The following is a 27,142-nucleotide window of genomic DNA, read 5'->3' on the forward strand; positions in this document are numbered from 1 at the left end:
GTGAGACGAATACTAAATCAATGGATTTTGAATGCAGAATAACGTCATGACGTCGGACTAGTGTGACGTTATAAACGTCGATTGTTCCTCCGCAGTAATGAAAAACTTCAAGAGTACTGTGCAACAGTATATTCAAGAAATGGTGTGAATCAGATGTGGATACTCAAGAACTTTTGGACAATTTAAAATCACAAAATTTTACCAAAATTAAAAGCTTAAAAACTTACGACTTTTCAACTTTATACACAACCATTTCCCACGATAAATTAAAGTCCAGGCTTTTTGATATCATTAACAGATGCTTTTACAATAAATATGGAACTCGTAAATTTATTTGGTCATTGGTCATTTGCAAAATTATTTTGTTAAAACACATTCTGATTGTTAACACAAGTTCTCTGAAGTTGACATCAAAAAGATGCTGATTGACTTTATCTAATTGGTTTTTGGAGACCAGGTCTTCCAACAATCTATTGGAATTCCCATGGGAACCAATTGCGCTTCGTTATCAGCAGACCTATTTTTTGTATTCATATAAGCAGAATTTGTGCAAAATCTTATGCGTGACAAGAAGAATACACTTGCTGTGGCCTTCAACTCAACATTTTGATATATCGACGACGTATTGTCAATTAACAATGGTAATTTCCATTCCTATGTGGATACGATATATCCTGGTAAGCTTGAGATAAAAGATACCACAGAGTCTGATACATCTGTTTCATATTTGGATATTTTACTTGAAAAAAAAAATTAATGGTAATTTAACAACCAAGCTCTGTGATAAACGTGATGACTTTAACTTTTCTATCGTCAACTTCCCTTACTTATGCAGCAATATACCTTCATTACCTGCATACGGCGTTTATATATCTCAATTGATTCGATACGCAAGAGCATTCTCTACGTATGAAAGATTTCTAAAATGAGGTAAATTATTGACAAACAAGTTGATGAAACAAGAATATCAGCATTCTCGTTTAAAGTCATCATTTCGTAAGTTCTTTGGTCGATACAATGACCCTGTCAGCAAATACAATTTATCATTGAGTCAAATGCTGACTGACGTTTTTCATAATCCATTATTTATACACTGAATTGACGACGGATTTTCCGTTATTTCCCGATCATGACAAGGAGCACAAGGCTGATATGACCGATCAGCACGGGATACTCACTCCCACATGGCACCTGATCCTGATTTTTTAGAGGCCCGTGTTTGCTCTGCTTCTATTTTGTATTGTTTTATGGACTTTGATATAGAATCTGTACGTTATCTTATCTCCATATCCTTTATGAATCAATTGAAAGAAGTTTTGACACCAAACAATTTATTTAAATACAGAAATAACCAGTTTTCTTATCAGTACAGAATTTTTAAACGATTTTCTTTCTATTCTTTTCTTTTATAATTCAAACGATGCTTATTGCTAATTTCAATTTTCAAACATCGTTGTCATTTCAAGAAATAAAGAAAGCAATAGAAAATGTTTGATATATCTACAATATACAAAAACGCTAAAATCAAACAATACGTTTTAAAACAATGCTGATTGTTTGCCATCTACCTTCTTAACAAAGTACAGATTTTGACTTTCAAGGTTTAAATGTTTCATGTTTTCTGGACCCAGGTCACTTTTCACATTACGAGTCTTTTACTTGTTCTTCATATCAAATATTTTTAAGGCGAAAATTCGTCAACCAATGAATGACAGATTCTGGTTTGTAGTTTTCTGGTCCTGCGCCTTGGCCAGCGTACTGAATGACGTCATCATATATGATAAATAACCTCTCAGGAGTAGCTGCATACTTAATAGCTCCAGAATTGTCCATGGAATCAATAAGCAGCGGACATGGGCATCCTTCCTCCAACAGCAGCCGAGCTGCTTCTAGTCTCTCCTCTTGTGTAGTGTGGGAACTTAAGTGAGAGAATTTGGTACATAGAATATTCCATTCATCCACAGGATGAGCTTCTCTAACATAAATAATGATGAAGTCCGCAATGTCCGAGAAATCAGCAACGATTTGCTTGAACAACGCGAACTTCATTATGAATGGGGGTCAGGTGCAGCTACCAAAGTTCACAATCAGTGGTCTCCCTTGTTTCTGGAAATCTAGTAGCTTCATTATCTTTTCTGTCTGTACATTAACAAGACTAAGGTTTGGTGCCACTTTACCGACAATGGCGGAGCGTCGAAAGATCTCTGTGCCATGGTTTCTTATCTGAGTTCGAAGGGCCTTAAAGGACTTGGTAATTTTCATCCCCTTTGGTCCCTCTGAACGGACCCTGTCTCTGAACCGATCAAAGATCCAATGTCCAAAAGGCATGTGTAATAGAACTACTGTCATTAAAAGGAGGCGACACGCTAGCTTCACACATCTCCAAATTAAAGTAAGTCCTCTCCATGGCTGGGCCTGAGCTTTCCAGTCATAATCAAGGCTTTCCATCCTGAGTTGCAAAAAAAAAAAAAAATACAATTCATCTTGGAAATTATAATACACGTATTATATACCTGTATGTTCACCTTTTAACAGATCAACTACATGTATTTAAATGTAATTTGTCGTAAAAACATGAAAAAGGATTTTGTCTAAAACCTATCAGTATTTTTTCATGTATGCATCACATTCATATGTATTGGTTATAATTTAAGTTGAGTAAATTATGATAAACGTAATGAATTCAACAATTTTTCTATCGTCAACCTCCCTTATCCCTTATCACCAGTAAATAAGATTTATATCTCACAAAATATTGAATGCCCAAATCCATGTTCTATAGACAAACGATTTCTAAAGCTAGACAATCTACTGACAAATAAGTTGAGAAAACAAGGGTATCGATAAAAGTTAACATTTAGCAACCTCTATGGTTGATCAATTACCTTGTCGGTTAATACAATCTATCATTTAATAAAATGCTGACTGACATTTTAGGTCATTTTCACTCTGAATTGTATACATTTAATAATTACGATTTCCCGATATTGACGATGAACACACAGCGGATGTGAACATTCACTAGGGGATGCTTACTCCTCCATAACACCTGATCCCACCTCTGCTGTTTTAGAGGTGCACGTTTGCTCTGATTTTTCCTGTTTCAGTTTACTTGATAACTGTTCGTTATTTTCATATTTTCATATTTCATTCCATTAACGGTAAGTAAAATCAATGCTTAAAACAATAAATTCCCCTGTTTGAATTAAAAAAAACCCAATATGAACCCAAAAAATGAAGCATATATTGATATGTATTTTTTGACTAATATTGATTTGAAAATGTCATAAATAACAAATCTCTGAAATAAAAGAAATTGAAATTTTCTTCGGTGCTTAGATACATGACTTTGTATTGCTTTGTTTATAATTCTGTACAAAATTTTGCACAGCTTTTTAACCCTATGGCAAAATCTTATAAAATTCCCTCACTATACCTGGTTTATCATTACCAAGGTTACCACTTAAAATCATTATCTATGAGGAATATTGCTGATTTCTGAAAAAAAAGGTTGTTTTTTGTTACTTATCTTTAAGTACCGTTCGTTATCTCTATTTTTTATTGGGCAAGTTTGCTGTGTATATAAAAACTGTGCACGCTTGCGAATACATTATTAAATATCACAACAGGTACTTGACGTAACTTATTTTTCTTACATAAAAAATAAGCCCATGCCTTATACCGGTGATACAGTCATGTATTTAAGGAATCACTGTCTAGTTAGTGTAGAATGCCAGGGCATTAACGATAGTGGGAAACATGGGATAATTTGCATAACGGGCGAATATTTCCATTTCATTGTGAAATGAAATTGTAGATTTAGACTTTAATAATGTAGACTTATATATTTAAATTACACGAGGACTTCCATGCCAATTTCAATAGTCCTCGCCCACTGACGTCAAACAAAAAGGCAGCCGCACGAGATTTACATGCATATTTGGCCTCCTTAGCGCCAGACACAGAGACAGATGCGCACGAGATTTGGGCCCCCTTAGCTCCTGACCTATCGACCTGCCTAATTAACATTCCGGCAGAATTATCAAGAAATCAACACCGTTTAATTTCAAAGGGTTATTAAAAAGAAAAAAATTAGAAATGGAAATATTATTAGGTAAAATCAAGTGCCTGTGAATATCACCAAAAAAAAAATCAATTATTCTACAAAGTCGTAGAAAAAGGAAACATTTTTAGAATTAAGATACCAAGTATCTAAATATTGAATACGGAAATAAACATTTCACATTTGACCGCTTATGATAATACATGTATAATTTAATCAATAAAATGAATAGTTGAAAGTGAAATATATATTAAAAATCCATTCAAAATCCTTCCATCCAAGTCTTCCATTTTCCTTTACCCTCTCCCTCTATTAAAATAAAATGGTATGTGCAATAAAATTCTTACCTTTAAACAAAGTTTTATGAAGTCCTTAATTCCTTTGCAAAATGCTATAACGTTATATACGGTTTACGAGAATGTATAAGTAGGTTCACAAAATAGAACGAAAAGACACAAACTAGGTTAATGTCCTCTTACCTAAATAAAAAAAAAACTACGCATTTTATTAACAGATTATATAAGAACATTAATTTTTTTCTCCTCTTACAAAACCCATCTAAATTCAATTATTTTTATAAGTATTCTGTCATTTTCTCTCTAAATATTTATAAATTCTTTATTTTGATAAATTAATTTAATAAAAATGCTTTTTAAAAGAAAGATTCAAATAATGGTTATTTCCATTCTTATGTCAATATGATATATCCAGGTGAACTTGAGAGACTTCTGTATCATATTAGGATATCTTATTTGAAAAATACGTTATCTAACTACCAAGCTTTATGATAACAGGATCACTAACTTTTCAAATGACTACTCGTACTTATCGTACCTTACTTTTGCAGCAATATATATTTATTGACTGTGTCCAACGTGGTTAATCACCACTGAAGGCAATTTACAATTTTTTGAAGGCGCGAGGCCAGGGGGTAACAGAACAAAATATCCTTTATCTAGTAAAAATATAATATGGTATCAGGTATTATTATCGACGGATGTTAACTGTATTTTTTTTTCATAATTATACATATTGGGGCATATCACCCCTCTCACACACCCCTTTCTCGGCGGATCCCATTTGTACCTGCGTCTGATTCATCTTACAAGTTCAGTAAAACGTCTTTCATTGATTCTAAGACATAAGTTGGATCGATTCACTATCGCAACCAAACCCGGATGTGATAATGTAATATTGTGTAAACAACACGGTAAAATCCACAGGAATTTTAGGTAAATATTTCGATCGCTTCAGAGCTCGGATTCCTGTTCACTTATTCTTAATACTGTAGATATCTCTGAAGCAGTGATTCGAGCTTGTGACCTAATTTAATTTGACGTAGGTTGTGTAACTCTTGAAATATAGTCATGCAATTTGCTGATTATTTTTTTTTCTTCATTAGGTCTACATGCTGAACAGCACAGACTAATACTTGAAACGTATATTGGAAGGACGATTTTTCTGAATTTCTCAAGGATAGGGGCTTATCTATAGAGGTAAGATATATGCATTGGCGTCGGAAGCAAATTGAAAGTGGGGGGGGGGGGGGCTACGTGAAAAAAAAAATTATACCTTCAAAAAACCTGACAAGCAAAAAAAAAAACAAACAAAAACCGGATATGATTTTTTTTCTCAACACGAAAATCCTATTTCGGGGGGGGGGGGGGGGGGGGGGGGGGGGGGGGGGGGGGGGTAGATTCGAACTTCAGTAACAAAATTTTTTTCCGAATACCACCACTTCCCTCATTTTTAACCTATACTGCGACTTGTCTGTGGAAAGTGGGGGGGCTAAACCTACGCAGCAATGTTCAATGTCTATACTATATTTGGAAAAAAAGTGTGGGGGGGGGGGCTAAGCCCCCCCCCCCCCCCCCCCTACGGACTGTGTATGCCGAAAAGTTTTTCAATCAATAGATATTTTTCTTAAATGTATATACTAAATTTAAAAAAGTTCACTAGACCGCATCATCGAGGTGTGCGGGTCGACTATGCGACGACACTTTACTGCGATGACGATGAAGCGAAAGGGCAATAACGCTGTTCAAGCGATGCATGTTGCGAGAGCGCAATGAGTCATTGAATGACGATGATGGACAGCAAAAATGCGATGACGACGATAAATCGGAAGCGCTATAGCAAGATACAAGATACAAGATATTTTATTTACCAATCAAGGGCCCCGAGGGGCATTTCAACATACATAAATGAACAATTTAAACATTCTCTCTTTTTTAATAGCAATATAAAACGACGGTGATGGCACGATACGATGAAATGATATTTGCTTTATCGTACTATTGCTCTTCGCATTGTTGATGTATCCTCATCATCGCGCTATCGCTCTGTCGCGTCATTGTGCCTTCTTTCGTCGTCATCGCTCTAACGACCCTAAAATATATTTAAGGAATCACTGTCTAGTTAGTATAGTATGCCAGGGCATCAACGATAGTGGGAAACATGGGATAATTATCCCATGTTTCCCACTATCGTTGATGTCCCTGGCATGCTATACTAACTAGACAGTGATTCCTTATACTTCCATTTCATTGTGAAGTAAAATTGTAATTTAGACTTTAACAATGTAACATAGATTTAAATTACACGAGGACTCCCATGCCAAATTTTAGTAGTCTTCGGCCACTGATGTCAAACACAAAGGCAATCGCACGAGATTTACATGCATATTAATTTGGCCTCCTTAGGGTCAAACACAGAAGATGCACAAGATTTGCATGCATATTAGGTCTCCTTAGCTCCCGACAAATCGACCTGCCTAATTTACATTCCGGTAGAATTATCAAGAAATCAACTCCGCTAACTTTCAAAGAGTTATCACAGAGAAAAAAAAAATTAGAAATGGAAATATATATTTATATCCGCCGCTTGAAAAGCGGTAGGGTGTATAGTAATCGGGATGTCCGTCCGTATAGCTGTTGGGGTACCCATCTCTTATCCGCAACTCCTCTCATACCACCGAATGAAATGTGATGAGACTTTTACAGAATCTTTATTACATATTACCGGGTTTCCCATAGCAAAACATGGACACTGCCGTTTTATTCATATGGGAGGCGGGGGGGGGGGGGGGGGTTATCATTTATAATATAGTGAGCTCATTACTCACAGTACTTACAGTTTTCCTGCCCACGGCTCCTGAAGTTTTCTAAGAAAGTATTTATAAATCAAGCGATGATACAATAATTTATATTTATGCAACGAGTAAAAAAAATCAACAAATCATGGTTCACATTTATTATACACTGTTTCTTTCCCTTCTAAGGCATTAAAATATGAGTATAATAAATTTTGATTTGTTTGTCTATAATGATTAATGGCAGATACCTTTGTGTCCATGACTGATGGACTCCAACACACCGCTAGACAAAGGCGGAAAAGTAAGATGTTTATCTTTATCTTATTTGTTTCATAAAATTTTAGCATGTAGAATAATCCTTATTTTTTAAAAACTTTTTATAGATGAAGTAGATAAAGACAGAAGAAGGTCACGTAAGACGGTACTACGGTAGCGGCGGAATTTACATGTCGCAAAATATTTACAGAATTACTGAGGTAGTTTTCCTTCAATGAATTTTATTGTTATATATATACAGGTGATACATCATCACTGAAATATCCATCATGCAATTACAATATAATTTATCATTTCTTATTCTCTAGTTTAAAAATATCATACGAGCAAAATGGTGGACATTTTCTTGTACAGGTACATGTATGTTTCTCAAATCGAAACTTTGTAAATCACTCTCTCTCTCTCTCTCTCTCTCTCTCTCTCTCTCTCTCTCTCTCTCTCTCTCTCTCTATATATATATATATATATAACATTTACAGAATCTTTCTAACAAGTTACTGAACCATGCAGCCTTACAAGGGACGCCATGCATATGTTCAATGGATCTTCTCATGTGACCCTAACACCAGGTATATTTATAAAATAAAATACTTTTATATTTTTAACAAAAATTAGTGACCAGTGTGTTCCAAAAGTTTTTCCCTCAATTAAAATTTACAAGGCGATCTTAGATTAAAAAAAATTCTGAATTAGATTCCCGTCCTGTTTTGCTTGCGTGTAAAAGAGTTGTTTATGGATTGTTTTCTGGTTGATCCCCCCCTTTTTTCTCTCAAAAACAATACTTTTTTTTTAAAATGGTGAACACGCTTTGTTGAATGAAATTTCAGAGACCATCCGGGATACTTCAGTTGACGATGTCTTGGTCTTTGTACTCGTTTTTGTCTCAGCTCTGGGGTTAATCTTCATCGTGTGTGGTGCTTACAAAATCAGGGAATGGTACAGGGCCCGGAATAGGGGTAAGAGTTTATAAAATACCTTGTATGAAGTTTTAAACTATTCAGTTTCACCTATATTTCATTTTAAGGTCTTCCTTCTACAGGTATCCCCGATGACCCTCCTGTACACGTAGACAGTCCCCCTCCGTACCCCGGGAAACTGTCCAGAACAGACATCAATTACCTCCCCTCCTATAACTCCGCTGTCCTGATGCCGGTCATTTCGGTGGAGACAGGGGGGTCCACGGAATGTCCAGGGGATACAAGAACGAACCAGTGGCCCTCAAGTGAGGGGGAGAAACTAACAGTTCCTCCGCGTGGGGATAACTTATCTCATACAACGTCTATGTCAGAGGAGTCCCGAATGACCTCTCCTACCAGCTCAGAGGGAGCTGACCATGTACAATCCAATACCGTCCACCCGTCCATAGAAATATCAGACCACGTACAATCCGATACCGTTCACCCGTCCATAGAAATATCAGACTACTCCAGTCACCCCTCTACAGGCATATCTGACTCCCCCAGCAACTCTTCTTCTCCAGTTGTCTTTACTTGTTAGGGATAAAAAGGATAAATTTCTGGTCTTATCACCCCAAACCCTCCCACCACAAACGTTACTTTAACGTGTATGCTTCAACCAACAAGGACAAAGTTGGGTTCATCGACTTACACAAGTCATACATTATCTTTACAACTCAATTCAAAGCAACAGTGGGCAGTACTGTTTATGTTATCTTGAATAAAACCTTTATCACTGTTTATGTAAAATTATATTATATATTCATAAATGATAATATAGACAAAGGTATAATATTAAATTTAATCAACCCTTTTCTTTGAATCCCGAATTTCCTTTTCCTTTACAGGGATTGAGCGTCATTTCGTGGACAGTGATGTTTTTGTTAGCCTGCATGGTCCTAAATATATTTATTGTATACCAAAAATATATGTAATAAAAATTCATTCAGACTAGTTTTGTTTTGATTTGTTTAAACAGCTCCCCTGAGCGAGGCTCAAGTGAGCTATTCTGATCAAAGGACAATATAGGGTAAAACCCTTATTTGGCCCCCGATTTTGGGTGTCTTTCAGAATGATCCAACAGTTAAAACAGTTTATCCTTGAAAACCTTTTGTCACCCCTGCCACAAAATAGGTATTGGTTCTAAGATTTAGGATATACAGAGGTCACAGAGAGGTCAGGAAATAGGGCAGTTTTCGAATTTTCTCATTTTTATGCAAATATTGAAATTCATTGATTTTACATCACATTTTATCTCAGAAAACATAGAGCACAAGCTTGCCTATCTACCAAATTTATATATTTTATACACTAGTATCAGATGCAGTTTATGTGTAAAAATCTCAGATAGGCAAGCTTGTGCTCTATGTTGTCCGAAGAGAAATGTATCTCAAATATGAAATTCCACCAGAATTGAGGAAATTTGGGAAAATATCATACTTCTGCACCCTTTAATAGCTTCCATGTTAGCTTTGAATCTAAATTAGTGCTTGTTTTAAAGCAAGCATTTTTTTAACTTCTCAACTACAAACTATTAAAATTTTACCAGTGTTCTGATTTTTACATCAAATAAGGGGCCAGATTCGGCCATTACCCTATCTTGTCCTTTGTCGTCTTTCGTAGTTGTCTCATCAAGATTCTTCTCCAGAACCACTCGGCCAATTTCAACCAAACTTGCCACAGAGCATCCTTGGCTAAAGGGATTCAAGTTTATTCATTCAAAGGGGAGATAATTAATAATAAATCAAGATTATTTAATGGCAATTGTTGAAAAACGAATAATTTCAATCTGCCCAGTGGTTTCAATTCTATTTTCAGAGTACAATCAGTGCATTGACAGATCAGAGTTTAAAGATCAAATGAGGTCAAAGGTCAAGGCCAGATAACTGGTGAAAAGTACACACATGTAATTAAATTACAGGCCAGAAAACTAGTGAAAATTAAATTATATCCTGCTTCTTGCAGACATTATCATTTTCTCCCAGCTAGAGTAGATGCATGTTTCGCCATCAATTTTCAGATCATATGTTAAAATTAAAACAAACAGTTCATTTTTTTTCTTAACTATCAGGCCAGTTTTCTTGATTAAGAATAGCTGCCACTCAATCAAGGAGGCTAATTTTAAATTAGTTTATTTTAAAAATATTTTCAAAACCCGATGATCAGATTATCTTTTAAAATTGTTTATTATGAAAAGACGAAAAGAAAATCAACTTCTTCATGGAATTTAATAAGTAATGGTCACAACCAGCATTGCTTATTCACAAAGATCAATGTTTAAAGCCAACAGACAGGAATTGTATAAAATGCATTAATCAGACAACAATCTTATTCTAACTTCATAGTATAGCAAATACAATTAATAATGAAAGTCCAAGTTTTCCATCTCACATACAAACTACTGACACAAAACCTCACTTATTAAAGGAAGGGGCATGATGACAATAGATATCACCTGACTGAGAATTTATACAGACTGCAGCTTAAAAACTTATATCAATAGTTACAAATTGTCCAAAGAATTTACATATCATGTAGAAAACATGTAGAAGTGAAAGCCAATCAAATCAGAAAACAACCTCGCAAAATAAATAACAAACATCATAATAATTTTTACATATTTTCTCATCCTAAGTATTTCCAGATAAAACCAGAAGTCTCTGTCGAGACTGTAGCTCTACTGGTTTATACTTAAAACAAAGGAAGAGAAAAGTAGCAGTTGGGACTTGAGACAATAAATCAGCAATAAATAGAAAAATGATCCTTGCCACTCATCAAAATAAAAACCAATGCACAGAATTATGTATCTTAGTATAGTCTACTTGTGTGCCAAGTTATACTGAAATCAGACCAGAACTGCAGGAGGAGTAGCATTTTGAAAGAATTTCACAGAAATTTCTGTTTTTAGTAACCATGGCAACATTGTTCATTGAAATCAAAAACCGATGCACAGAATTATGTATCTTAGTGTAGTCTACTTGTATGCCAAGTTATATCAAAATCAGACCAAAACTGTAGGAGGAGTAGCATTTTGAAAGAATTTCACAGAAATTTCTATTTTTAGTAACCACGGCAACACCGTTTATCGAAATCAAAAACCGATGCATTGAATTATGTATCTTAGTGTAGTCTACTTGTGTGCCAAGTTATACTGAAATCGGACCAAATCTGTAGGAAGAGTAGCATTTTGAAAGAATTTCACAGAAATTTCTATTTTTAGTAACCACGGCAACACCGTTCATCGAAATCAAAAACCGATGCACAGAATTATGTATCTTAGTGTAGTCTACTTTTGTGCCAAGTTATATTGAAATCAGACCAAAACTGTAGGAGGAGTAGCATTTTGAAAGAATTTCACAGAAATTTCTATTTTTAGTAACCACGGCAACACCGTTCATCGAAATCTAAAACCGATGCACAGAATTATGTATCTTAGTGTAGTCTACTTGTGTGCCAAGTTATATTGAAATCAGACCAAAACTGTAGGAGGAGTAGCATTTTGAAAAATTGTTTACAGACAGACAGACAGACGGACAGACAGACAGACGGACGGACGACGGACGCATTACTATCGCATAAGCTCTTCTGGTCTCTGACCAGTAGAGCTAAAAAACCCAGACCTACGTAACATGGTTTAGAATAAATTGCCAGCCTGAGAGTGTAACCTTCGAATGTGATACTCTTAAGCTTTGTCAATCAAACTCATTTACAGTTTTATCATCCTTCAGTCTATTTATAGAGAGGACAGCTATAAGTTTAGGGCATGTACATTACATAGGTACCTGAATTAGGACTATTAAGCCAAGGGCTCAATGGAGATAAAACACAGAATACATACTACAATAAAATCACAGAAAAAAATATGTATACAATACATATAAAATAAAAGGTAAATTTATTGGACGGCATTATTACCAAAATCTACAACAGAAATACTGATAAACTAGAAGAAAAAAGTACATATAAAACTGGATAATTTAATACAGTGACTCATAAATTAATACATCTACACTTAAATATATGTACTTTTATAGAGAAAGACAGATATGCATCAAAATAAAGGATTTCTCCATTGAATCTTGTTAGCACTGATATATCAATAGCTATAACAAAGACATTAAGTAACTTGCTATACAATATCACAGACAGTGCTGCCATCAAGCTAACAACTCAAACATCAATAGGCCTCAAATCAAACTTCTGAACCGTTTGCCTTAATTTGTAAATAAACCTGTTCAGGTGTCACTAAGTGAAATGCCCTCCTACGCTCCTATGGATTGTTGTTTTATAATCACTGCTATGGATTGTTGTTTGTTAATCACTCCTATGGATTGTTGTTTGTTAATCACTGCTATGGATTGTTGTTTGTTAATCACTGCTATGAATTGTTGTTTTATAATCACTCCTATGAATTTGTTGTTTCATAATCACCAGCAGAGACAGTTTGCAGGAAGAGAAAGACGAGGTAGATCTAATCATGGTTCGAGGGTCACTTGGACACCAAGCCTCGGGCCGTGGGGAAAATCTGACTCTGGTCCTTCTTCGTCTGTTTTAACCTGCAGCAACAATGAAAAAGATGATAGCAATGTATTTCAAGGTTCTTCATTCTACATCAGAGGTGGTTATTAAATAAATACTTTAAGTTTTCATGAAATAAAGTCATTTTAAAACATTTGCTGTAGGTATACAACAATGTCCATATTGAACAAGGTTGATGGGAGGGAACTATCTTTATGGGAGAGGACTATCTAAGTTTTTAGAACTTGTGTCCAATCCCTTTGACATGTTGTCAATAAAATAAGTTCAAAACAATAACAAGGTTGTTTTGTCAAATTATTCTCATTAGTATTATAAATCAACATATGCATGTTCTTACTTAGCAATCCTAGATTCCTTCTTCTTGGATTTCTTATTGCTAAACACAGATGGAGTTCTGGAAGAGAGAGAAAATCAAAGTAATCCAATAGTATCATACTTAGAAAAATATAAGACTATAACATTTTCCTTGATACCGTATCAGTGGAAATTTTAGCGAGACGCAAATTTAGCAATTTGTCCTTAAAAATTGGTCTTTTTTTTAGCGAAATGTAATTTTAGCGATTTTAAAAAGCTCACTAAAGAAGCAATTACAAATAGAGTGCAATTAATTTTTAGCGATATTCAATTTTAGCGATCTTAGCATCCTCGCTTAAAATTCTGCTTATACGATACATTGATGGAATGGGGTCTTATAAAATTTAGGACTGGTAAAAAACAGAAATTTAAAAGTGAAACTGATTGAGACTGACTGCTATTTACTGATAACCAGCTCTAACTTTAACTCACCCTCCCTCAATATCAATGTCTTCTTCATCCATTAGGGCCGCATCCAGCGCTGCCTGAATCTTTGGCGCCACCTGTGGTCCATCGTAATCTCTTGTTGTGCGGTTCGGCATATCCAGATCAATCAAGATAATGTTCTCTCCCTGACAAAAAGTTACAGGTTCATAATATTCATTTAAGGTAATTCTCCATTATAATTCACGCTGTAAAAATGCAGCAATTATTCTATATCTTTGTCACTTCAGTCTCTTTATCTTAAGTAGTGAAAACACAAAGGCAGGGGAAGACAAATACCATTGCCCGACGCCCAGGGCTTGTCAATTTTAGGGGTGGGTAAACAAAAATAAAATTAATATGTAAGCAACAGATTTAAAGCTGGGCATTGGGGCTTGCATGATCTATTCAGTATTTGTCTTCCTCTTTTTTTTGAAATATAAATAATACAGTATTAGTTTATGGTAGGGCAAGCAAAAATTCAGGTAGGGCAAGTGAATTTTGACCATGTACTTGCCCTTGGACAAGTGCCTTAAAATCTATTTGTCAGCCCCTGAAAGGTATTACCTTAAACCTTGGGTGGCCTCCCATTGCCCCAGCCACTCTGGCATACTCCGACACTGGTCGTTTATTACCCAGGGCCGACACGGGGCGTTTGGCCATGGTCTGTGCACTGAAATAAAGAAAACATACCTTACAGTGGTTTTTGCATACAATCAACAACTGTTTTTAAATAGCCTTGAATAAATATGTTGTATATGCATATACATCTGTAATTTTATGGTGGACAATATTTTACACACTGAACAGTAATCTATACACTATATAATCTTTTGTTGGCTAAAGGAATCAGCATTGTTGGTGTATTCTGTATACATCTGTATTTTTATGATGGACAAGATTTCATATAAATTTCTATCAAAGCTTTTGTTGGCTAAAGGAATCAATTCCCAGTGGTTGATGTATTCTGTATACATCTGTATTATATAAATTTCTATCGAACCTTTTGTTGGCTAAAGGAATCAGTTCCCATTGGTCTTCGTCTTCATTGTACCGAGCTCGGTTCTGTAATTTAATCTTCTCCTCAGGAGGGATAAAGTTTTCAATGATCAGCATCCTGAAATTAAAACACCATACTTTATCAACACATTAATTACTAAATCATAATAATAATCAGCATAATTCATGTGGTGTATTTGATTTGTATTTGAAAAAAAATGTTGCCAAGTTTCATATGCCTGAAAGAATGAAACATTCTGATGAAAGAAGAAGTTTGAGGTCTATAGTGACTGTCATACTCAATTGAGTTTAATGTCTATATTTTTCTACTCACTACAGTTTGAGATGTATATTTTTACTCACTTGAGTTTGAGATCTCTTGTCAGCTCCATCTGAGTCTGTTCCAGTTCCTGTCTCTCTTTGGAATGTTCTTCCTGTATATCAGCGATTTCTTGTTTTGTAGCTTGTAACTTAGCAAACAGCTGGAGGGATATGAACAAACATACATAAACGATAAAAAATATAATTATCTGGATAAACTTTAGATCCTCAGATTTTTAAATTTTTTTTTTTTTTTTATAAATCACTGTTTATTTCTGACCTTTTTTAATTTCTTGGTTTTGATTTCCACTTCCTGTTGTAAGGACTGGAATCCTTCCTCCATTTCTATTGCCTTCTCTTCTCTCTCCTCCAATTTCTGTTGAATTTCTCTTTCCCTTTTCTAAACACAAACACAAGACAATATTAACATCAAAGTAGCTTTATATGTACAGTGTATAGGTTATGGTTTTACAGCAGGAAGACAAATCTTTGTTAAAATTAAGACTCACTAGCTGAACTGAAATACTGTAGAAGTACTTTTTTCTAAGTGGTATTAATTTACACCATGTATGCAGTCACAGATTTTCCGTGGAAATTTGTCCTAAATATGGCATATAATGAGAGTCTTCAGATATCCACGCAATTTTCTAATTACGACCCCAGGATTTATGACCCAGTGGAAAAAAGTAGTCTGAGTGAAGTAAATACATGTATGGGACACATTATCCCTGTCTTACTGCACTTGTAATATATACTCGCACAAGAAAGCATTAACAAAATAACCAGAATGTCAGAACTATTTTAATTGATTTATAATCAATGTACAGTTTAATTAACCCCTTGATACCTTCTGGTCGGAGATTTCTCGTCTCCTCTGTTCCAGCGCCCTCTGCTGTTCATTAGTGTGGTCCACAATATTCTTCCCTCCCATCAAAAGTTTGCTTTCCATGGCCTGATAATACAAACATAGGTAATCAAAGATTACGAAGCTCACCTCGACGAATGTTATCAGTTTAAGTAATGCAAATCTCACATAATATTTTCTTAATATTTAGTATTCATCCCAACAACAATATTCTTGCAAGTTGTGTTTAACCCCTTACATGGCATATACATATTTCTACGCGTGTAGCCTGAAAAACATGTATAGTGTAAACAAATATTCATAACTGTTAATACTGCAGATATCAAGGACTTCAAGTTCATTCGGATTGATCTGTTCCCAAAACTTTAACCTAGTCTCTTGTATGGAAAATATAGGTCAGATCCAGCATCCGATGCAAGTCTGATAGTGTCCATCCTTAGATGCATCATCCATGCAAGTTTGGTTTAGCTAGGGCTTATAGTTACTTGGGAATGAAAATGTAGGTCAGATCCAGCATCAGAAGCAAGTCTGATAGCGTCCATCCCTAGATATATCATCCATGCAAGTTTGGTTTAGCTAGGGCTTATAGTTATTTGGGAATGAAAATGTAGGTCAGATCCAGCATCCGAAGCAAGTGTGGTAGTGTCCATCCCTAGATGCATCATCCATGCAAGTTTGGTCCAAAAAGGGCTTATAGATACTTGGGAATGAAAATGTAGGTCAGATCAAGCATCCGATGCTAGTCTGGTAGTGTCCATGCCTAGATACATCATCAATGCAAGTTTGGTTCAGGTATAGGCTTATAGTTACTTGGGAATGAAAATGTAGATCAGATCCAGCATCCAAAGCAAGCAGGGCTCTCACACCACTTTTTGGGACTGGGGCCGGGGCCGTTCAAATTGGGAAAATTATCGTCATTTTGGGAAAAGTTGGATAATCAAAATTCATTAAAAAAAATACTCAAATTTTGCTTTTCTAGCATTTTGTCATCAATTTAAATCTGGTTTTGAATAAACAGTTAAACAGGACAAACATGGGTACATAGGCTATTTATGAAAGTACATTAGCTTTGTCATTACTATCTTTGAGTGTTGATATTGCGGTTATTTGTCTTTCCGAGTGACAGTCGCTAGTCACATTGTCCCGAATTTCCTCGATCACATGGACAACTTTGCTTACCAATACCATGAATACAGCGCGAGATTGAACATGCCGAAGCGTGGGTATGTTTCTAGGTGCAGCTTACTAATGTTTAAAAGAAATATCTATTTTTGAAACCAAAATGATGTTTTTTGTCGAAACTAATACAAGATACTCTGCACTCATAGTTAGTACACATTTTTGTAAATTCAATAACCTGGTTCCCCGAACCAGTTTACGAATGGATTTGGCGCGAACTAATAAAATAGTAGTACAGTTTCACTTTCATTTGCAAGTGTGTTTTGTTTGGTTTCTTTTTCCGATTAAGTTTCTTGGACTTTTATTTTTTAATTAATATTTGCTATGGAAATTGGGAAATTTACACCTTTCTTTGTGAAAAAAGGTACCTTTTTTGCATTGGGAACGGGGCCGTTGAACGGCCCCAATTTTAGAGAATCGAGAGCCCTGGCAAGTGTGGTAGTGTCCATCCCTAGATGCATCATCCATGCATGTTTGTTCCAAATATGGCTTATAGTCACTTGTGAATGAAACTGTAGGTCAGATCCAGCATCCGAAGCTAGTCTGGTAGTGTACATCCCTAGATACATCATCCATGCAAGTTTGGTTCAGGTAGGGCTTATAGTTACTTGTGAATGAAAATGTAGGTCAGATTCAGCATCTGAAGCCAATCTAGTAGTGTCCATCATTATATGCATCATCCATGCAAGTTTGGTCCAAATAGGGCTTATAGTTCCTGTGGAATGGACCTGCTCCAAAAACTTTAACCTGGTCACTCATCTGGAAAATGTAGGTCAGATCCAGCATCCGAAGCAAGTTTTGTAGTGTCCTTTCCTAGATGCATCATCCATGCAAGTTTGGTCCAGGTAGGGCTTATAGTTCCTTGGGAATGGACCTTCTCCAAAAACTTTAACCTGCTCCAAAAACTTTAACCTGGTCACTCATCTAGAAAATGTAGGTCAGATCCAGCATCCGAAGCAAGTCTGGTAGTGAACATCCCTAGATGCATCATCCATGCAAATTTGGTCCCGGTAGGGCTTATAGTTACTTGGGAATGGACTTGCTCCTAAAACTTTAACCTGGGACGCCGACGCTAACGCCGACACCGACGCCGACGCTGGGGGTACAGCATAAGCTCATCTCGACTTCGTCGAGGTGAGCTAAAAATCTTACATTTTAAATATTTTCCCAACAGAATAGTGTCATCAGGTCAAGCTTAAAAAATTCTTTGTTTGCAGTTGCCGACCTATAATTTTTAGACTGGGTCAGTAGGTAGGCATTCTTTTTTTTTTTTTTTTTTTTTAAAAAAAAAATCAGATTTTTGTTAGATAACAATTAAAAGAGTTTTTCATACACCTACTAAACATGAAAAAGCTCACCTCTTGTTATAAACCACTGAATGATAAAAAACGTGTCAAAATTTGAAAACGAAACTGTTTTAATATTCTGAAAAATTGAAAAAAAAAATCAAATTACCAAATGGCTAAAAAAAAAGTTTGGGTCCTGTGCATTTTCAGTGGGTCGGTCGGCAACTGCAAACAAACTTAAATTTTATTTTAGGCCTCATGGAGTTAAAAAGAAAATCATGGTTGCTAAAATTGCCACCTGACCTTTATTTTAGAAGCTAAAGCATCTCTGGCTTGCTTCTCAGAATTCAGCTTTTCTTCTCTATCATGGACTTCTTCAATTAAACGATCTTTTTCCTAAAAAGAAAAAAAAAAAAGAAATCAGTACATTTTTCTCCTCTTCTCCACAGATCACAAAATATTTATCTCTGGATACTCTTGAAACATAGACTGGTTATTTTCACATGATTAAAGTAAAATCTTTCTGTAACATAGTCTTGTTACATTACATGCACGTACCTCTTGTAATATGTAATGACTAAAGTACAAACTTCCTGTAACAGAGTCTTGCTAGAGTACATACCTTTGTAATATGGACTGGTTAGTGTACATACCCTAAAAATCAACTTGCTCGTGTATATACCTCTCATTTAATTGATTGGATACAATACATATCATCTTACGATAGACTTGTTTCAGTACATACCTCTTGAATTAACATACTCTGATTATGTAACAGACCACCAATAACATGGTCAAGTTATGTACCTCCTGTAACATGGTGTAGTTACATTACCTACCTCCTGTAACATTGTCTGGTTACATTACCTACCTCCTGTAACTTTTTCTGGTTACATTACGTACCTCCTGTAACGTGGTCTGGTTACTTACCTCCTGTAACATGGTCTGGTTACTGAGGATGGCCTCCTTCTGCTTCTCTAACTTCTCCTGCTGTTCCTTCATGTAGGCTTCTTCATCCCCTTCATCCCCCTCCTCCTCATCTCCCGATTCTTCCTCAGATTCACTGATTATCTCCCCTGAAATTAAAAAAAATCATTTGTTGGCTTTCCAAAATAAAAATTAATTCATTATCTTGCTTTGTCAATTAATGTTATTATTTTATCCTCCCTGGCCTAATCTTGTAGTATATAATTTATAATCTTCACCATCAGCTGTCTGTCTGTGTCTTCTCTTCTTTTTACCATGCTTCCCTTTTCTTGGTCCTCCCTTCTTCTGCAAATTCGCCTTCAACCTGAATGAAATAAAAATTTGTTTTTTCTTCCATAAATGATTTTGATTCCAGATAATCATTAATACCCTCACTGTCCTTTACAAAATCATTATATTGATAATTATTATATTGATTATCAAGTGTCTTAAAAAGATTTAGATGAGATTGATTTTAATTTAATTGTAAAAGACAAAAATTAAAAAAGAAACAACAAATGTTGTAGAAATTTTAGTACAGGATACGTCATTAAAGTCAAGGTCATTTAATTTCTTTCTATGATAACTGACCTTGCGATTTCCTCCTGAAACTCTCTAAGCAGGGCATCTTTTGGATCTTCATTGATCTTTGGTTTGTTCTTGATGGCCTTTGCTCGATTTGCATACCTGTAAGAGTAAATTCATGTGTAAAATTTACACACTTCCTTTTAATTTTCCAATAAAAAGATTTATAAAACATTTCATGAATTATAAATATTGACCTGTGAAACACGTAAGTTATCTTTCTCAATATATTGTCCTTTATTTGCTAAGCATTTGGTTGCTTTACATGAGCTACATGTACCTGTGAACGCCACCCCGTCAATAAACCTTCCGAACCTCTCACCTTAATGTGCTCAGTGACTCGTCATAGTTATAACTGGCTGGACCAATGTTAGCCACCATCACAGTTTTAGCATTGCCTCCCAAGGAATCTGCAATTTTTTTTTTTTTTTTTTACATGTAGTTGACTTTAAATATCAAAAAAATCTAACATTAACAAACTTCGTTTTTACTGTGCAAAACTAAAACAATCTGATATTTAATCTGTTTACGTACATGTTTTCAAAACACATAGAATCTAATTATACTTTACAATGCTTCTTATCTGAAAGAACTTTGAGTCAACCAATCAAAATATTACTTAGTGAAAACTGTTACGTAAAAATCCCTAAAGATGACATAGAACTATGTGTACCAACAATACAAGGAAAAGGAGCAAAAATATTATTTTAATCTGGGTGTGGATACTCTTCCACACAGCTTACCCTGTAGGAGACGCGTCAGTTTGGCATCTCTGTACGGAATGTGTGTACTTTTACCGTCCACCAAGGCAGAAATGACATTGCACAAAGCTGAGAGGGAAAGGTTAATCTTCGTAGCTTCCTTAAGTCTTGTACCCTGGAAAAAAAGGTATTGAATATTAGATAAAGAACTACTGTGAAATCAATCCATGGGGTCAATATTCATGGGCAAGCAAAATTTTGTTGGTTTGAGGGTACATAATAAACTTTGAAACAATGTGTGGGAATTTAAATTTGTGGAAAAGGGTGATCCATGGAAACTACAAATATTGATCCCCAATGAACAATGATGATCCAACAGTATGCACATCTTTTTGAAGATGTTCTAAATTTTAAGTCTGCTTTTTTTTTTAATGGGGTAGGTTTCACAAACTAGTTGATTCTGTTTAACCATTATTTTTTTTCATTTTCTTGTGTGATACATATATTTTTTTGTTTCATTTGGAAGCAAAAAACACAATTCAGATTACTGTTTTAAATCACTTCAAACTCCAAAATACATACATATCTCAGATCGCAAAGTAAAGCAACATTATAATGTGTACATGTTCTGGAGGGTAAACTCAAAATAAATTTTCTTTTTGGTTGTTTTTACAATCAATCTAACTTGATGCATATCCATCTTAGTTAATTTATTTGGCTTGATTTTTAAATGCCTGACTGATGTGTTGTGATGTATGGTGAATCATACACCCATAAATAAATAATTTAATTACAAGTATGTAACAAAATCGTTAATGCCTATTGCCAGAAAAGTTGCTGAGGGTAATATTACAAATTGGTAAATACATCTAAAGCAATCAGATTTTAGTATTTATTGAGAAAGAGCAATAATTTCTGTTGGTACATACAGTGGCTCCGGTTTTGGATTGCCTTTCACTTCCTGCCAGATCCACCAGATTCAGCCGCCCGACCCGAATGTGGTTCTCCCCTTCCTCGTCCTCCTGTAAAACAAAGACATCGTTAATTAAACAAAAGGCATACTTGTTAATATATCATGATTTAGAGAACTGCAACAGAGTATCATGGTGCATATTGTGCAATTTAGTACGTTACATTTTCTGTACAGATATCTATTTATCTGTATATATCTGTGACCGTACCGTGCTGCATTCTATGGTAATGATGAAAATGGCATGAGATCTGGAGCTGTGTTCATTCATGTCTGTGGCTCTAAAAAGACAACAAAATCACCTTGACCTTATAACACAGACCCATTCAGTCAGCAAAGTTTAAGCAGTGCACACAAAGTACAGACAGATTTCATGGATATGATGCATCATAATAATCTGAAGAAAACTCTTACAGACCTTAATTTCAATTTATGATTTTCCACCTCCCCAAAGCTTTTGGGAGGGGATAAGTAAGTTTAATAGACATGTGTACATTCAGCACCTAACACATTTACATGTATCTCCCTTCTGATGCTCTATATACCTACCCCACAGCTCTATTCTGGTTCCCAACATTCATCACATGCTCTATTTCCTTCACACTTTTGGTAACAAATGAAGAGAGATCCTGTAAACATAGTGAAAACTCCAATCAAATGGACAACATTCTGTCTCATTTACTCTCAAATTAAGTCTAATAATAATTGCCTTACTATTAATTGATATTTCTTCATGTATATTGTATACAATCTAAATCTATTCCTGTATTATGATGCTCTTTAAAATCCCATGGCTTCTCTCTATTAACTTATATCCCTGTATATAAGTAAGTTGTCTACCTTTACGTAAACTCCTGTGTCAGGGCGCTCTTTAAGCTCCAGTCGTTTCTTGTGATCTTTGGCTAACAAGTCTCTTATCTCTTCCTGTCAACAATTTTAAAATATTACTTAATAAATGCCCTCACAGATTTTCCATAAAATCTGTTCCTCCGAAATATCTCTATATGTATGTAAGCATATTATTGAATTATTTTAAAGTCTCATTTTAAAATCTTCCCATGATTTTTATTGACTAGAAATTAATGCTCTTTTGTACCTGATAAATCTCCAGATATGAAGCCCTGATCAAGTATTGTTGATTTTGAGTCCTGGCAATGTGTTGAAAAATATGTTCAAAGGAATTTGGTATCACCCCTCGTAACTCAGGGTCATTCTTTGGACCTGTGGAAAAAGAAAACAATGTAAGTAAATAATAACATTATCAGAAAATGAGTAAACAATCAAATTAATGTTTCACTGCTCCATGAAGTTAGTCTTAAGAAAAAATAAAGCATGTACCCTGCATTGTGAATGTTTTGCCTGTGCCTGTTTGTCCGTAGGCAAAGATTGTCCCATTAAATCCCTCAATCACAGACTGTACCAGGTCTCGGAAGGTTTCATCGTATAAATCTCTCTGTTTGGAACTAAAATAGTAAATATGCTTTAACTTGATAATTCTATTCAATCATGATGAAGTACTAATAAACTGTCAATTTGATATGTATATTAACTTTGAAAAAATAAGATATTAAAACATTTGAAATCAAAATCTGAAAAAAATCACAAGAACTTTCTTACTTCCAATCATACACGGCATCAAAGGTGAAAGTTCGGGGAGGTTCAGAGTTAGGTCCCTTTGGATTATGGATAACAATGGATCCTTTACTAACATCCATATCCACAATTCTACAACCAGTTCGCAAGGAGATAATCAATATCAAAAGTTTTTTGTAACTCTAGTATCTATACCAAATATGGAAAAACATGCTTGACATAGTTATGGATCATGCTCAAACTGATTTTTTGCGTAATAATACAAGGGCAAACATTTCTTCACAGACTTTTACTATATCTTTAACAAACAAGGTTCTTTACCGTTCATGTCCGTCCCTAATTTCCTTCTCATCTAAAGGTCTGCATCTCACCACTACCTTCACACACTCCGCATTAGAGCTCGGCTTCAACTTAGACTTCAATAAAAACAAATCATGTATGTGAAACATATATAATACGAAAATTAAAATCAAGATGCATACAATAAGAGTATGACATGAAAGTAATAAAAAAATCAACTTTCCATAAAAAATCTTCCCTCAATCATATGCAAAGCACATACCATTTCTGGAGAGGGTTGTTGTTGTACTGTATTCTTTTTCTACCTCTGCTGATCTAAAATCAAAATCAAAGAGTACATATATAACACAGGTCCAGTACATACTTCAAATAGCTACATAGCTAAAATCATCTAGCTTTATTTAGCTACCTCAAGTAACTTTATTATCCCCTCTCAACAGAGTTAGAGGGAATATAGTAATACAATCCTGTCTGCTCGTTTCTGGGTGAATGAAATAATTTTGTGCGATATGGAAGTGATGCATTGGGTTTGATGTTGATGCTGCCTTGATTTATAGATATGCTCTATGCTAGGGGATGCTCCACCTTGTGGTGCCATTGTAAGTATATGGTTACTTATAGCAAGTGCAGCAAGCAGTGTGCAGTGCTGCTCACAACTGCAAGCTCCTAAAACAAAGCCTGGATAAAAAGAAAATTCAGACTGTGCACATTGATCAAAATGGATTATTTTTCTGCAGTTACCGGTTGTTCCGTAACCCTTTGGGAAATGCATCTTGCGGCAAACTATGTTCACACGGTTACAAACAGTTCCAAGGAAAAAAAAAACACACTTTGCTTTTAATGGATATATAGAGATAAATAGTAGATTAAACGTTCCTGATTAAAGTTTGCATTGTTCAGACTTTGATTTGATCGAACAACATGTGACACCAGAGTCTATATGCAGCAAATGGCACATGTGGTTTGACAAGCCCGTTAATTAAATCTGAGTAAGTATCTGCACTCACCCAACAATTGTACTTTAAACATAATATGTTGACAATGCGACCGTTATGGTGAGCACAGATATTTCTTTTGTTATGATTTAGATCGGGCTTGTCATTTAAATGTCAAACCACATGTGCCATTTGATGCGTCTAGACTCTGACATCACATGACGACTGATGTCACATGATGTCGTATGTAAGCTACATTATTAAAAACAAGCCTGAACAGCGCTGAAAGTAAATGAAGAACATTTTCGTTTACCATTAATGTTCAACATTTATCCATTAAAGGAGGGTGTCTTAACTTTTAGTTGAACTTTTGCTACAATTCTCATGAGAACGTAGCTTTAAAAAGTGATGCATTGTGGGTCTAGAGTCACTGAGGAAAAAAAATTCTGATAAATAAATGTGCAGTAGTCCGAACTTTCTCTTCGCCCAATCGTTGCTTTAACAGCTGAGCTCGCAGTGACGAGCGTCACTTCGCAACGTTTGCTGTGTGACGCTCACTATTATTTATAGTATTATAGGGAATTTTTGAAATAGCAATCCAAAGCAAAGACAGTTTAAATATTGCTGCATTTGAACTCTTTTAACCAAAGAAGTATTGCCAACGTGTTTGAGCAACTGTACATCACTTTGTGTGAGGTGAGGCATGGATAAGAATTATTACTTAACATTGTGCTGAATAATTGCCTAACAATTGCCATGGTAACCTGAACTAGTCTTCATTGTTACTAGTAGCGAGCGCAGCGAGCGCAGCGAGCGTCGCGAAGTGACCCTCGTAACTGCAAGCTCTAACAACAACGCCTGGGCGAAGAGAAAATTCGGACAACTGCACATTCATTCCATAGAATTTTTTTCCGCAGTAATTTTGACCCACAATGCATCGCATCGTATACAAACGCTAAAGCCACGTTCTCACGAGAATAACGACAAAAGTTAAAAAGAAAAATAAACCTGCCTTGATTTAATGAATTTATCTGCTTTTATATTGCAGAAAAATAATCATAAACTGATTGAAATCAGCCCTTCGGTTTGGTAAAGCAACATGCAAACGACATCATGTGACGTCAGTCTTATTCGCAGCGAATGTCACGTGCGGTTTTACGAGTCCGATCTAGCCTAAATGAAAACTGGATAAGTATCTGCGCTCGCCCTAACGGTCGCACCGTCAACATATTATTTCATTCAAGAAGTAACTGTTTGGTAACAAATTAACTGTTTCCATATACAGCCCCATTCAATTTAAGTTCCCATTTACGAAGATTCTAATTTAAGAAATGTTTGATTTGGTAACTAAATAAAGCTACTTCAGGTAGGCAAAGCTATGTAGGTAATTCAAGCTAGGTAGCTAAAATCTAGTGCTTGTACTGAACATGTTACAAACAAGAGACATTAAAAAAACTGTCACAAAAAAAAGACAATTTACACCTTTAAATGGAAAGTTCTGTTCAATTATTCGCAAAAAAGATTCTTAAAGTATCATTGTTTTAAAAAATGCTTAAAATACTTCAAAACAAATCGAAGTCCTGATCGTTCATGCAATGTTTGGAATATCGTCCGCCATCGCTGTCAAAAATATGCAACGCATGCGTACATTCATTAAAGAGCGCCCTCTATTTCTGATCATCATACCCGATCAAAATTTTGTAAAGTAGTCGACACTTCTCTAATAGTGCTAAACTCTTAAATTAAAATCCATTTTTATGTCCAATTATAAGGTTATATTCTCAATGTCAAAATTTAGAGCCCCAGTTTTCACGAGAATTGGGTTATATATGCAGTCTGGCGAGTACCTCGAAAACTTCTAGATTAAAGAAATCAATGTGTCATCTAGACAAACCCACGGAATGAAAACTGTATAAGCAATGTTACAACGCACTTTGAAAAATTACGCACTTTGAAAAAAAAATTCAAAGTGCGTTATTTAATTGATTACTTTTTGGTGATAAGTCACTTCATGACCTGAGATATTGACTTTTTTTTTAAACAAAAAAATATTTTTGGGTTTTGATGAATGTTATAAAAGGGAAATGGGTATCTTAGAAAAAATGGAGAGATGACTGTTTAAAATTAATATCATAATTTCGTTTCTTTTCAAAAATCCTTGTCTACTAGTCTGTAATAAGTTCAGTTGATGGAGAAGGGGGGAGGGGGGGGGGGGCTAAAAGTAAACGACTGAAAGCATCGCATTTTTCTTAAGAAAAAGGGGCGATTTGATTTTTCAATACTATGCATAGGTGTCGGAACCGGGGGGGGGGGGGTGCTAGGGGGGCTTAGCCCTCCACGTTTTTTGCAAATATATACATAATATAGGCATTGGAAATTGGGGTTTACCTTTTTTTTTTGTTGGTTTAGCCCCCCCCCCCACTTTCAATTTTCTTCCGACGCCTATGCTATGAAAATTCTTTCTCTCTCATACGTTGTAATTAAAATTTTTAGTTTTCAGCTGTTTTAAGTTATCTCATTTATTGAAAGTTTTCAGCGTCATACCAGTTTTGTAAATACATATACATATTTTGGATATCCCATACATGTACATGTAGGCATCGAAACCAGGTGAAGGTCAAGGGGGAGGGAGCTTACCCCCATCCCCCCCCCCCCCACTTTTTTGCAAAGATATACATCATATAGGCATTGAAAATGCGGCTTACCCTTTTTTGGGTAAGCCTACTTTCTGAGTTCC

At 35.3% G+C, this 27,142-nt stretch overlaps 3 protein-coding genes and 1 long non-coding RNA gene across 6 annotated transcripts; 2 read left to right on the plus strand and 2 right to left on the minus strand.

Moving 5' to 3' along the window:
* Nucleotides 1-1,671: 1,671 nt before the first annotated feature.
* On the minus strand, nucleotides 1,672-2,049 carry LOC134282819 (type I iodothyronine deiodinase-like). Its single transcript, XM_062765209.1, has one exon. It carries the CDS (start codon nucleotides 2,047-2,049, stop codon nucleotides 1,672-1,674), a length of 378 nt encoding a protein of 125 aa, XP_062621193.1.
* A 3,181-nt stretch (nucleotides 2,050-5,230) lies between these two features.
* On the plus strand, nucleotides 5,231-7,627 carry LOC134282814 (uncharacterized). The gene is made up of 3 exons (XR_009995360.1): nucleotides 5,231-5,295; nucleotides 5,466-5,559; nucleotides 7,541-7,627. It is a non-coding gene; the product is annotated as an uncharacterized LOC134282814 (long non-coding RNA).
* Nucleotides 7,628-7,739: 112 nt separating this feature from the next.
* LOC134282815 (uncharacterized) lies at nucleotides 7,740-9,324 on the plus strand. 2 transcript variants are annotated; one of them, XM_062765205.1, is made up of 4 exons: nucleotides 7,740-7,787; nucleotides 7,913-8,002; nucleotides 8,261-8,389; nucleotides 8,473-9,324. In XM_062765205.1, the coding sequence occupies exons 2-4, from the start codon at nucleotides 7,960-7,962 to the stop codon at nucleotides 8,928-8,930; spliced, it is 630 nt and encodes a 209-aa protein (XP_062621189.1). In that variant the 5' UTR covers nucleotides 7,740-7,787; nucleotides 7,913-7,959; the 3' UTR covers nucleotides 8,931-9,324. The 2 variants fall into 2 exon arrangements, with proteins under 2 accessions (XP_062621189.1, XP_062621190.1); XM_062765206.1 differs by having other exon boundaries at nucleotides 7,746-7,787; nucleotides 7,928-8,002.
* A 2,674-nt stretch (nucleotides 9,325-11,998) lies between these two features.
* On the minus strand, nucleotides 11,999-26,058 carry LOC134282817 (kinesin-II 95 kDa subunit-like). Of its 2 annotated transcripts, XR_009995361.1 has the most exons (25): nucleotides 25,967-26,058; nucleotides 23,733-23,785; nucleotides 23,492-23,586; nucleotides 23,195-23,302; nucleotides 22,916-23,040; nucleotides 22,674-22,798; nucleotides 22,418-22,501; nucleotides 22,127-22,206; nucleotides 21,789-21,858; nucleotides 21,537-21,629; nucleotides 20,650-20,782; nucleotides 20,229-20,316; nucleotides 19,913-20,008; nucleotides 19,561-19,646; nucleotides 19,286-19,431; nucleotides 18,659-18,751; nucleotides 15,873-15,977; nucleotides 15,306-15,425; nucleotides 15,068-15,186; nucleotides 14,709-14,822; nucleotides 14,273-14,378; nucleotides 13,715-13,854; nucleotides 13,266-13,322; nucleotides 12,793-12,945; nucleotides 11,999-12,683 (listed from the first exon to the last, which is right to left on the minus strand). XR_009995361.1 is itself a non-coding variant. In XM_062765208.1 (24 exons), exons 2-24 carry the CDS (start codon nucleotides 23,733-23,735, stop codon nucleotides 12,879-12,881), a joined length of 2,253 nt encoding a protein of 750 aa, XP_062621192.1. In that variant the 5' UTR covers nucleotides 23,736-23,785; nucleotides 25,967-26,058; the 3' UTR covers nucleotides 11,999-12,878. The 2 variants fall into 2 exon arrangements, 1 of the variants encoding a protein (XP_062621192.1); XM_062765208.1 differs by having other exon boundaries at nucleotides 11,999-12,945.
* Nucleotides 26,059-27,142: the final 1,084 nt, after the last annotated feature.

The sequence above is a fragment of the Saccostrea cucullata genome, unplaced genomic scaffold (assembly GCF_032062105.1).
Source record: "Saccostrea cucullata isolate Sc308-1 unplaced genomic scaffold, CSIRO_AGI_Scuc_v1 ctg1682, whole genome shotgun sequence".
NCBI lineage: Eukaryota > Metazoa > Mollusca > Bivalvia > Ostreida > Ostreidae > Saccostrea > Saccostrea cuccullata.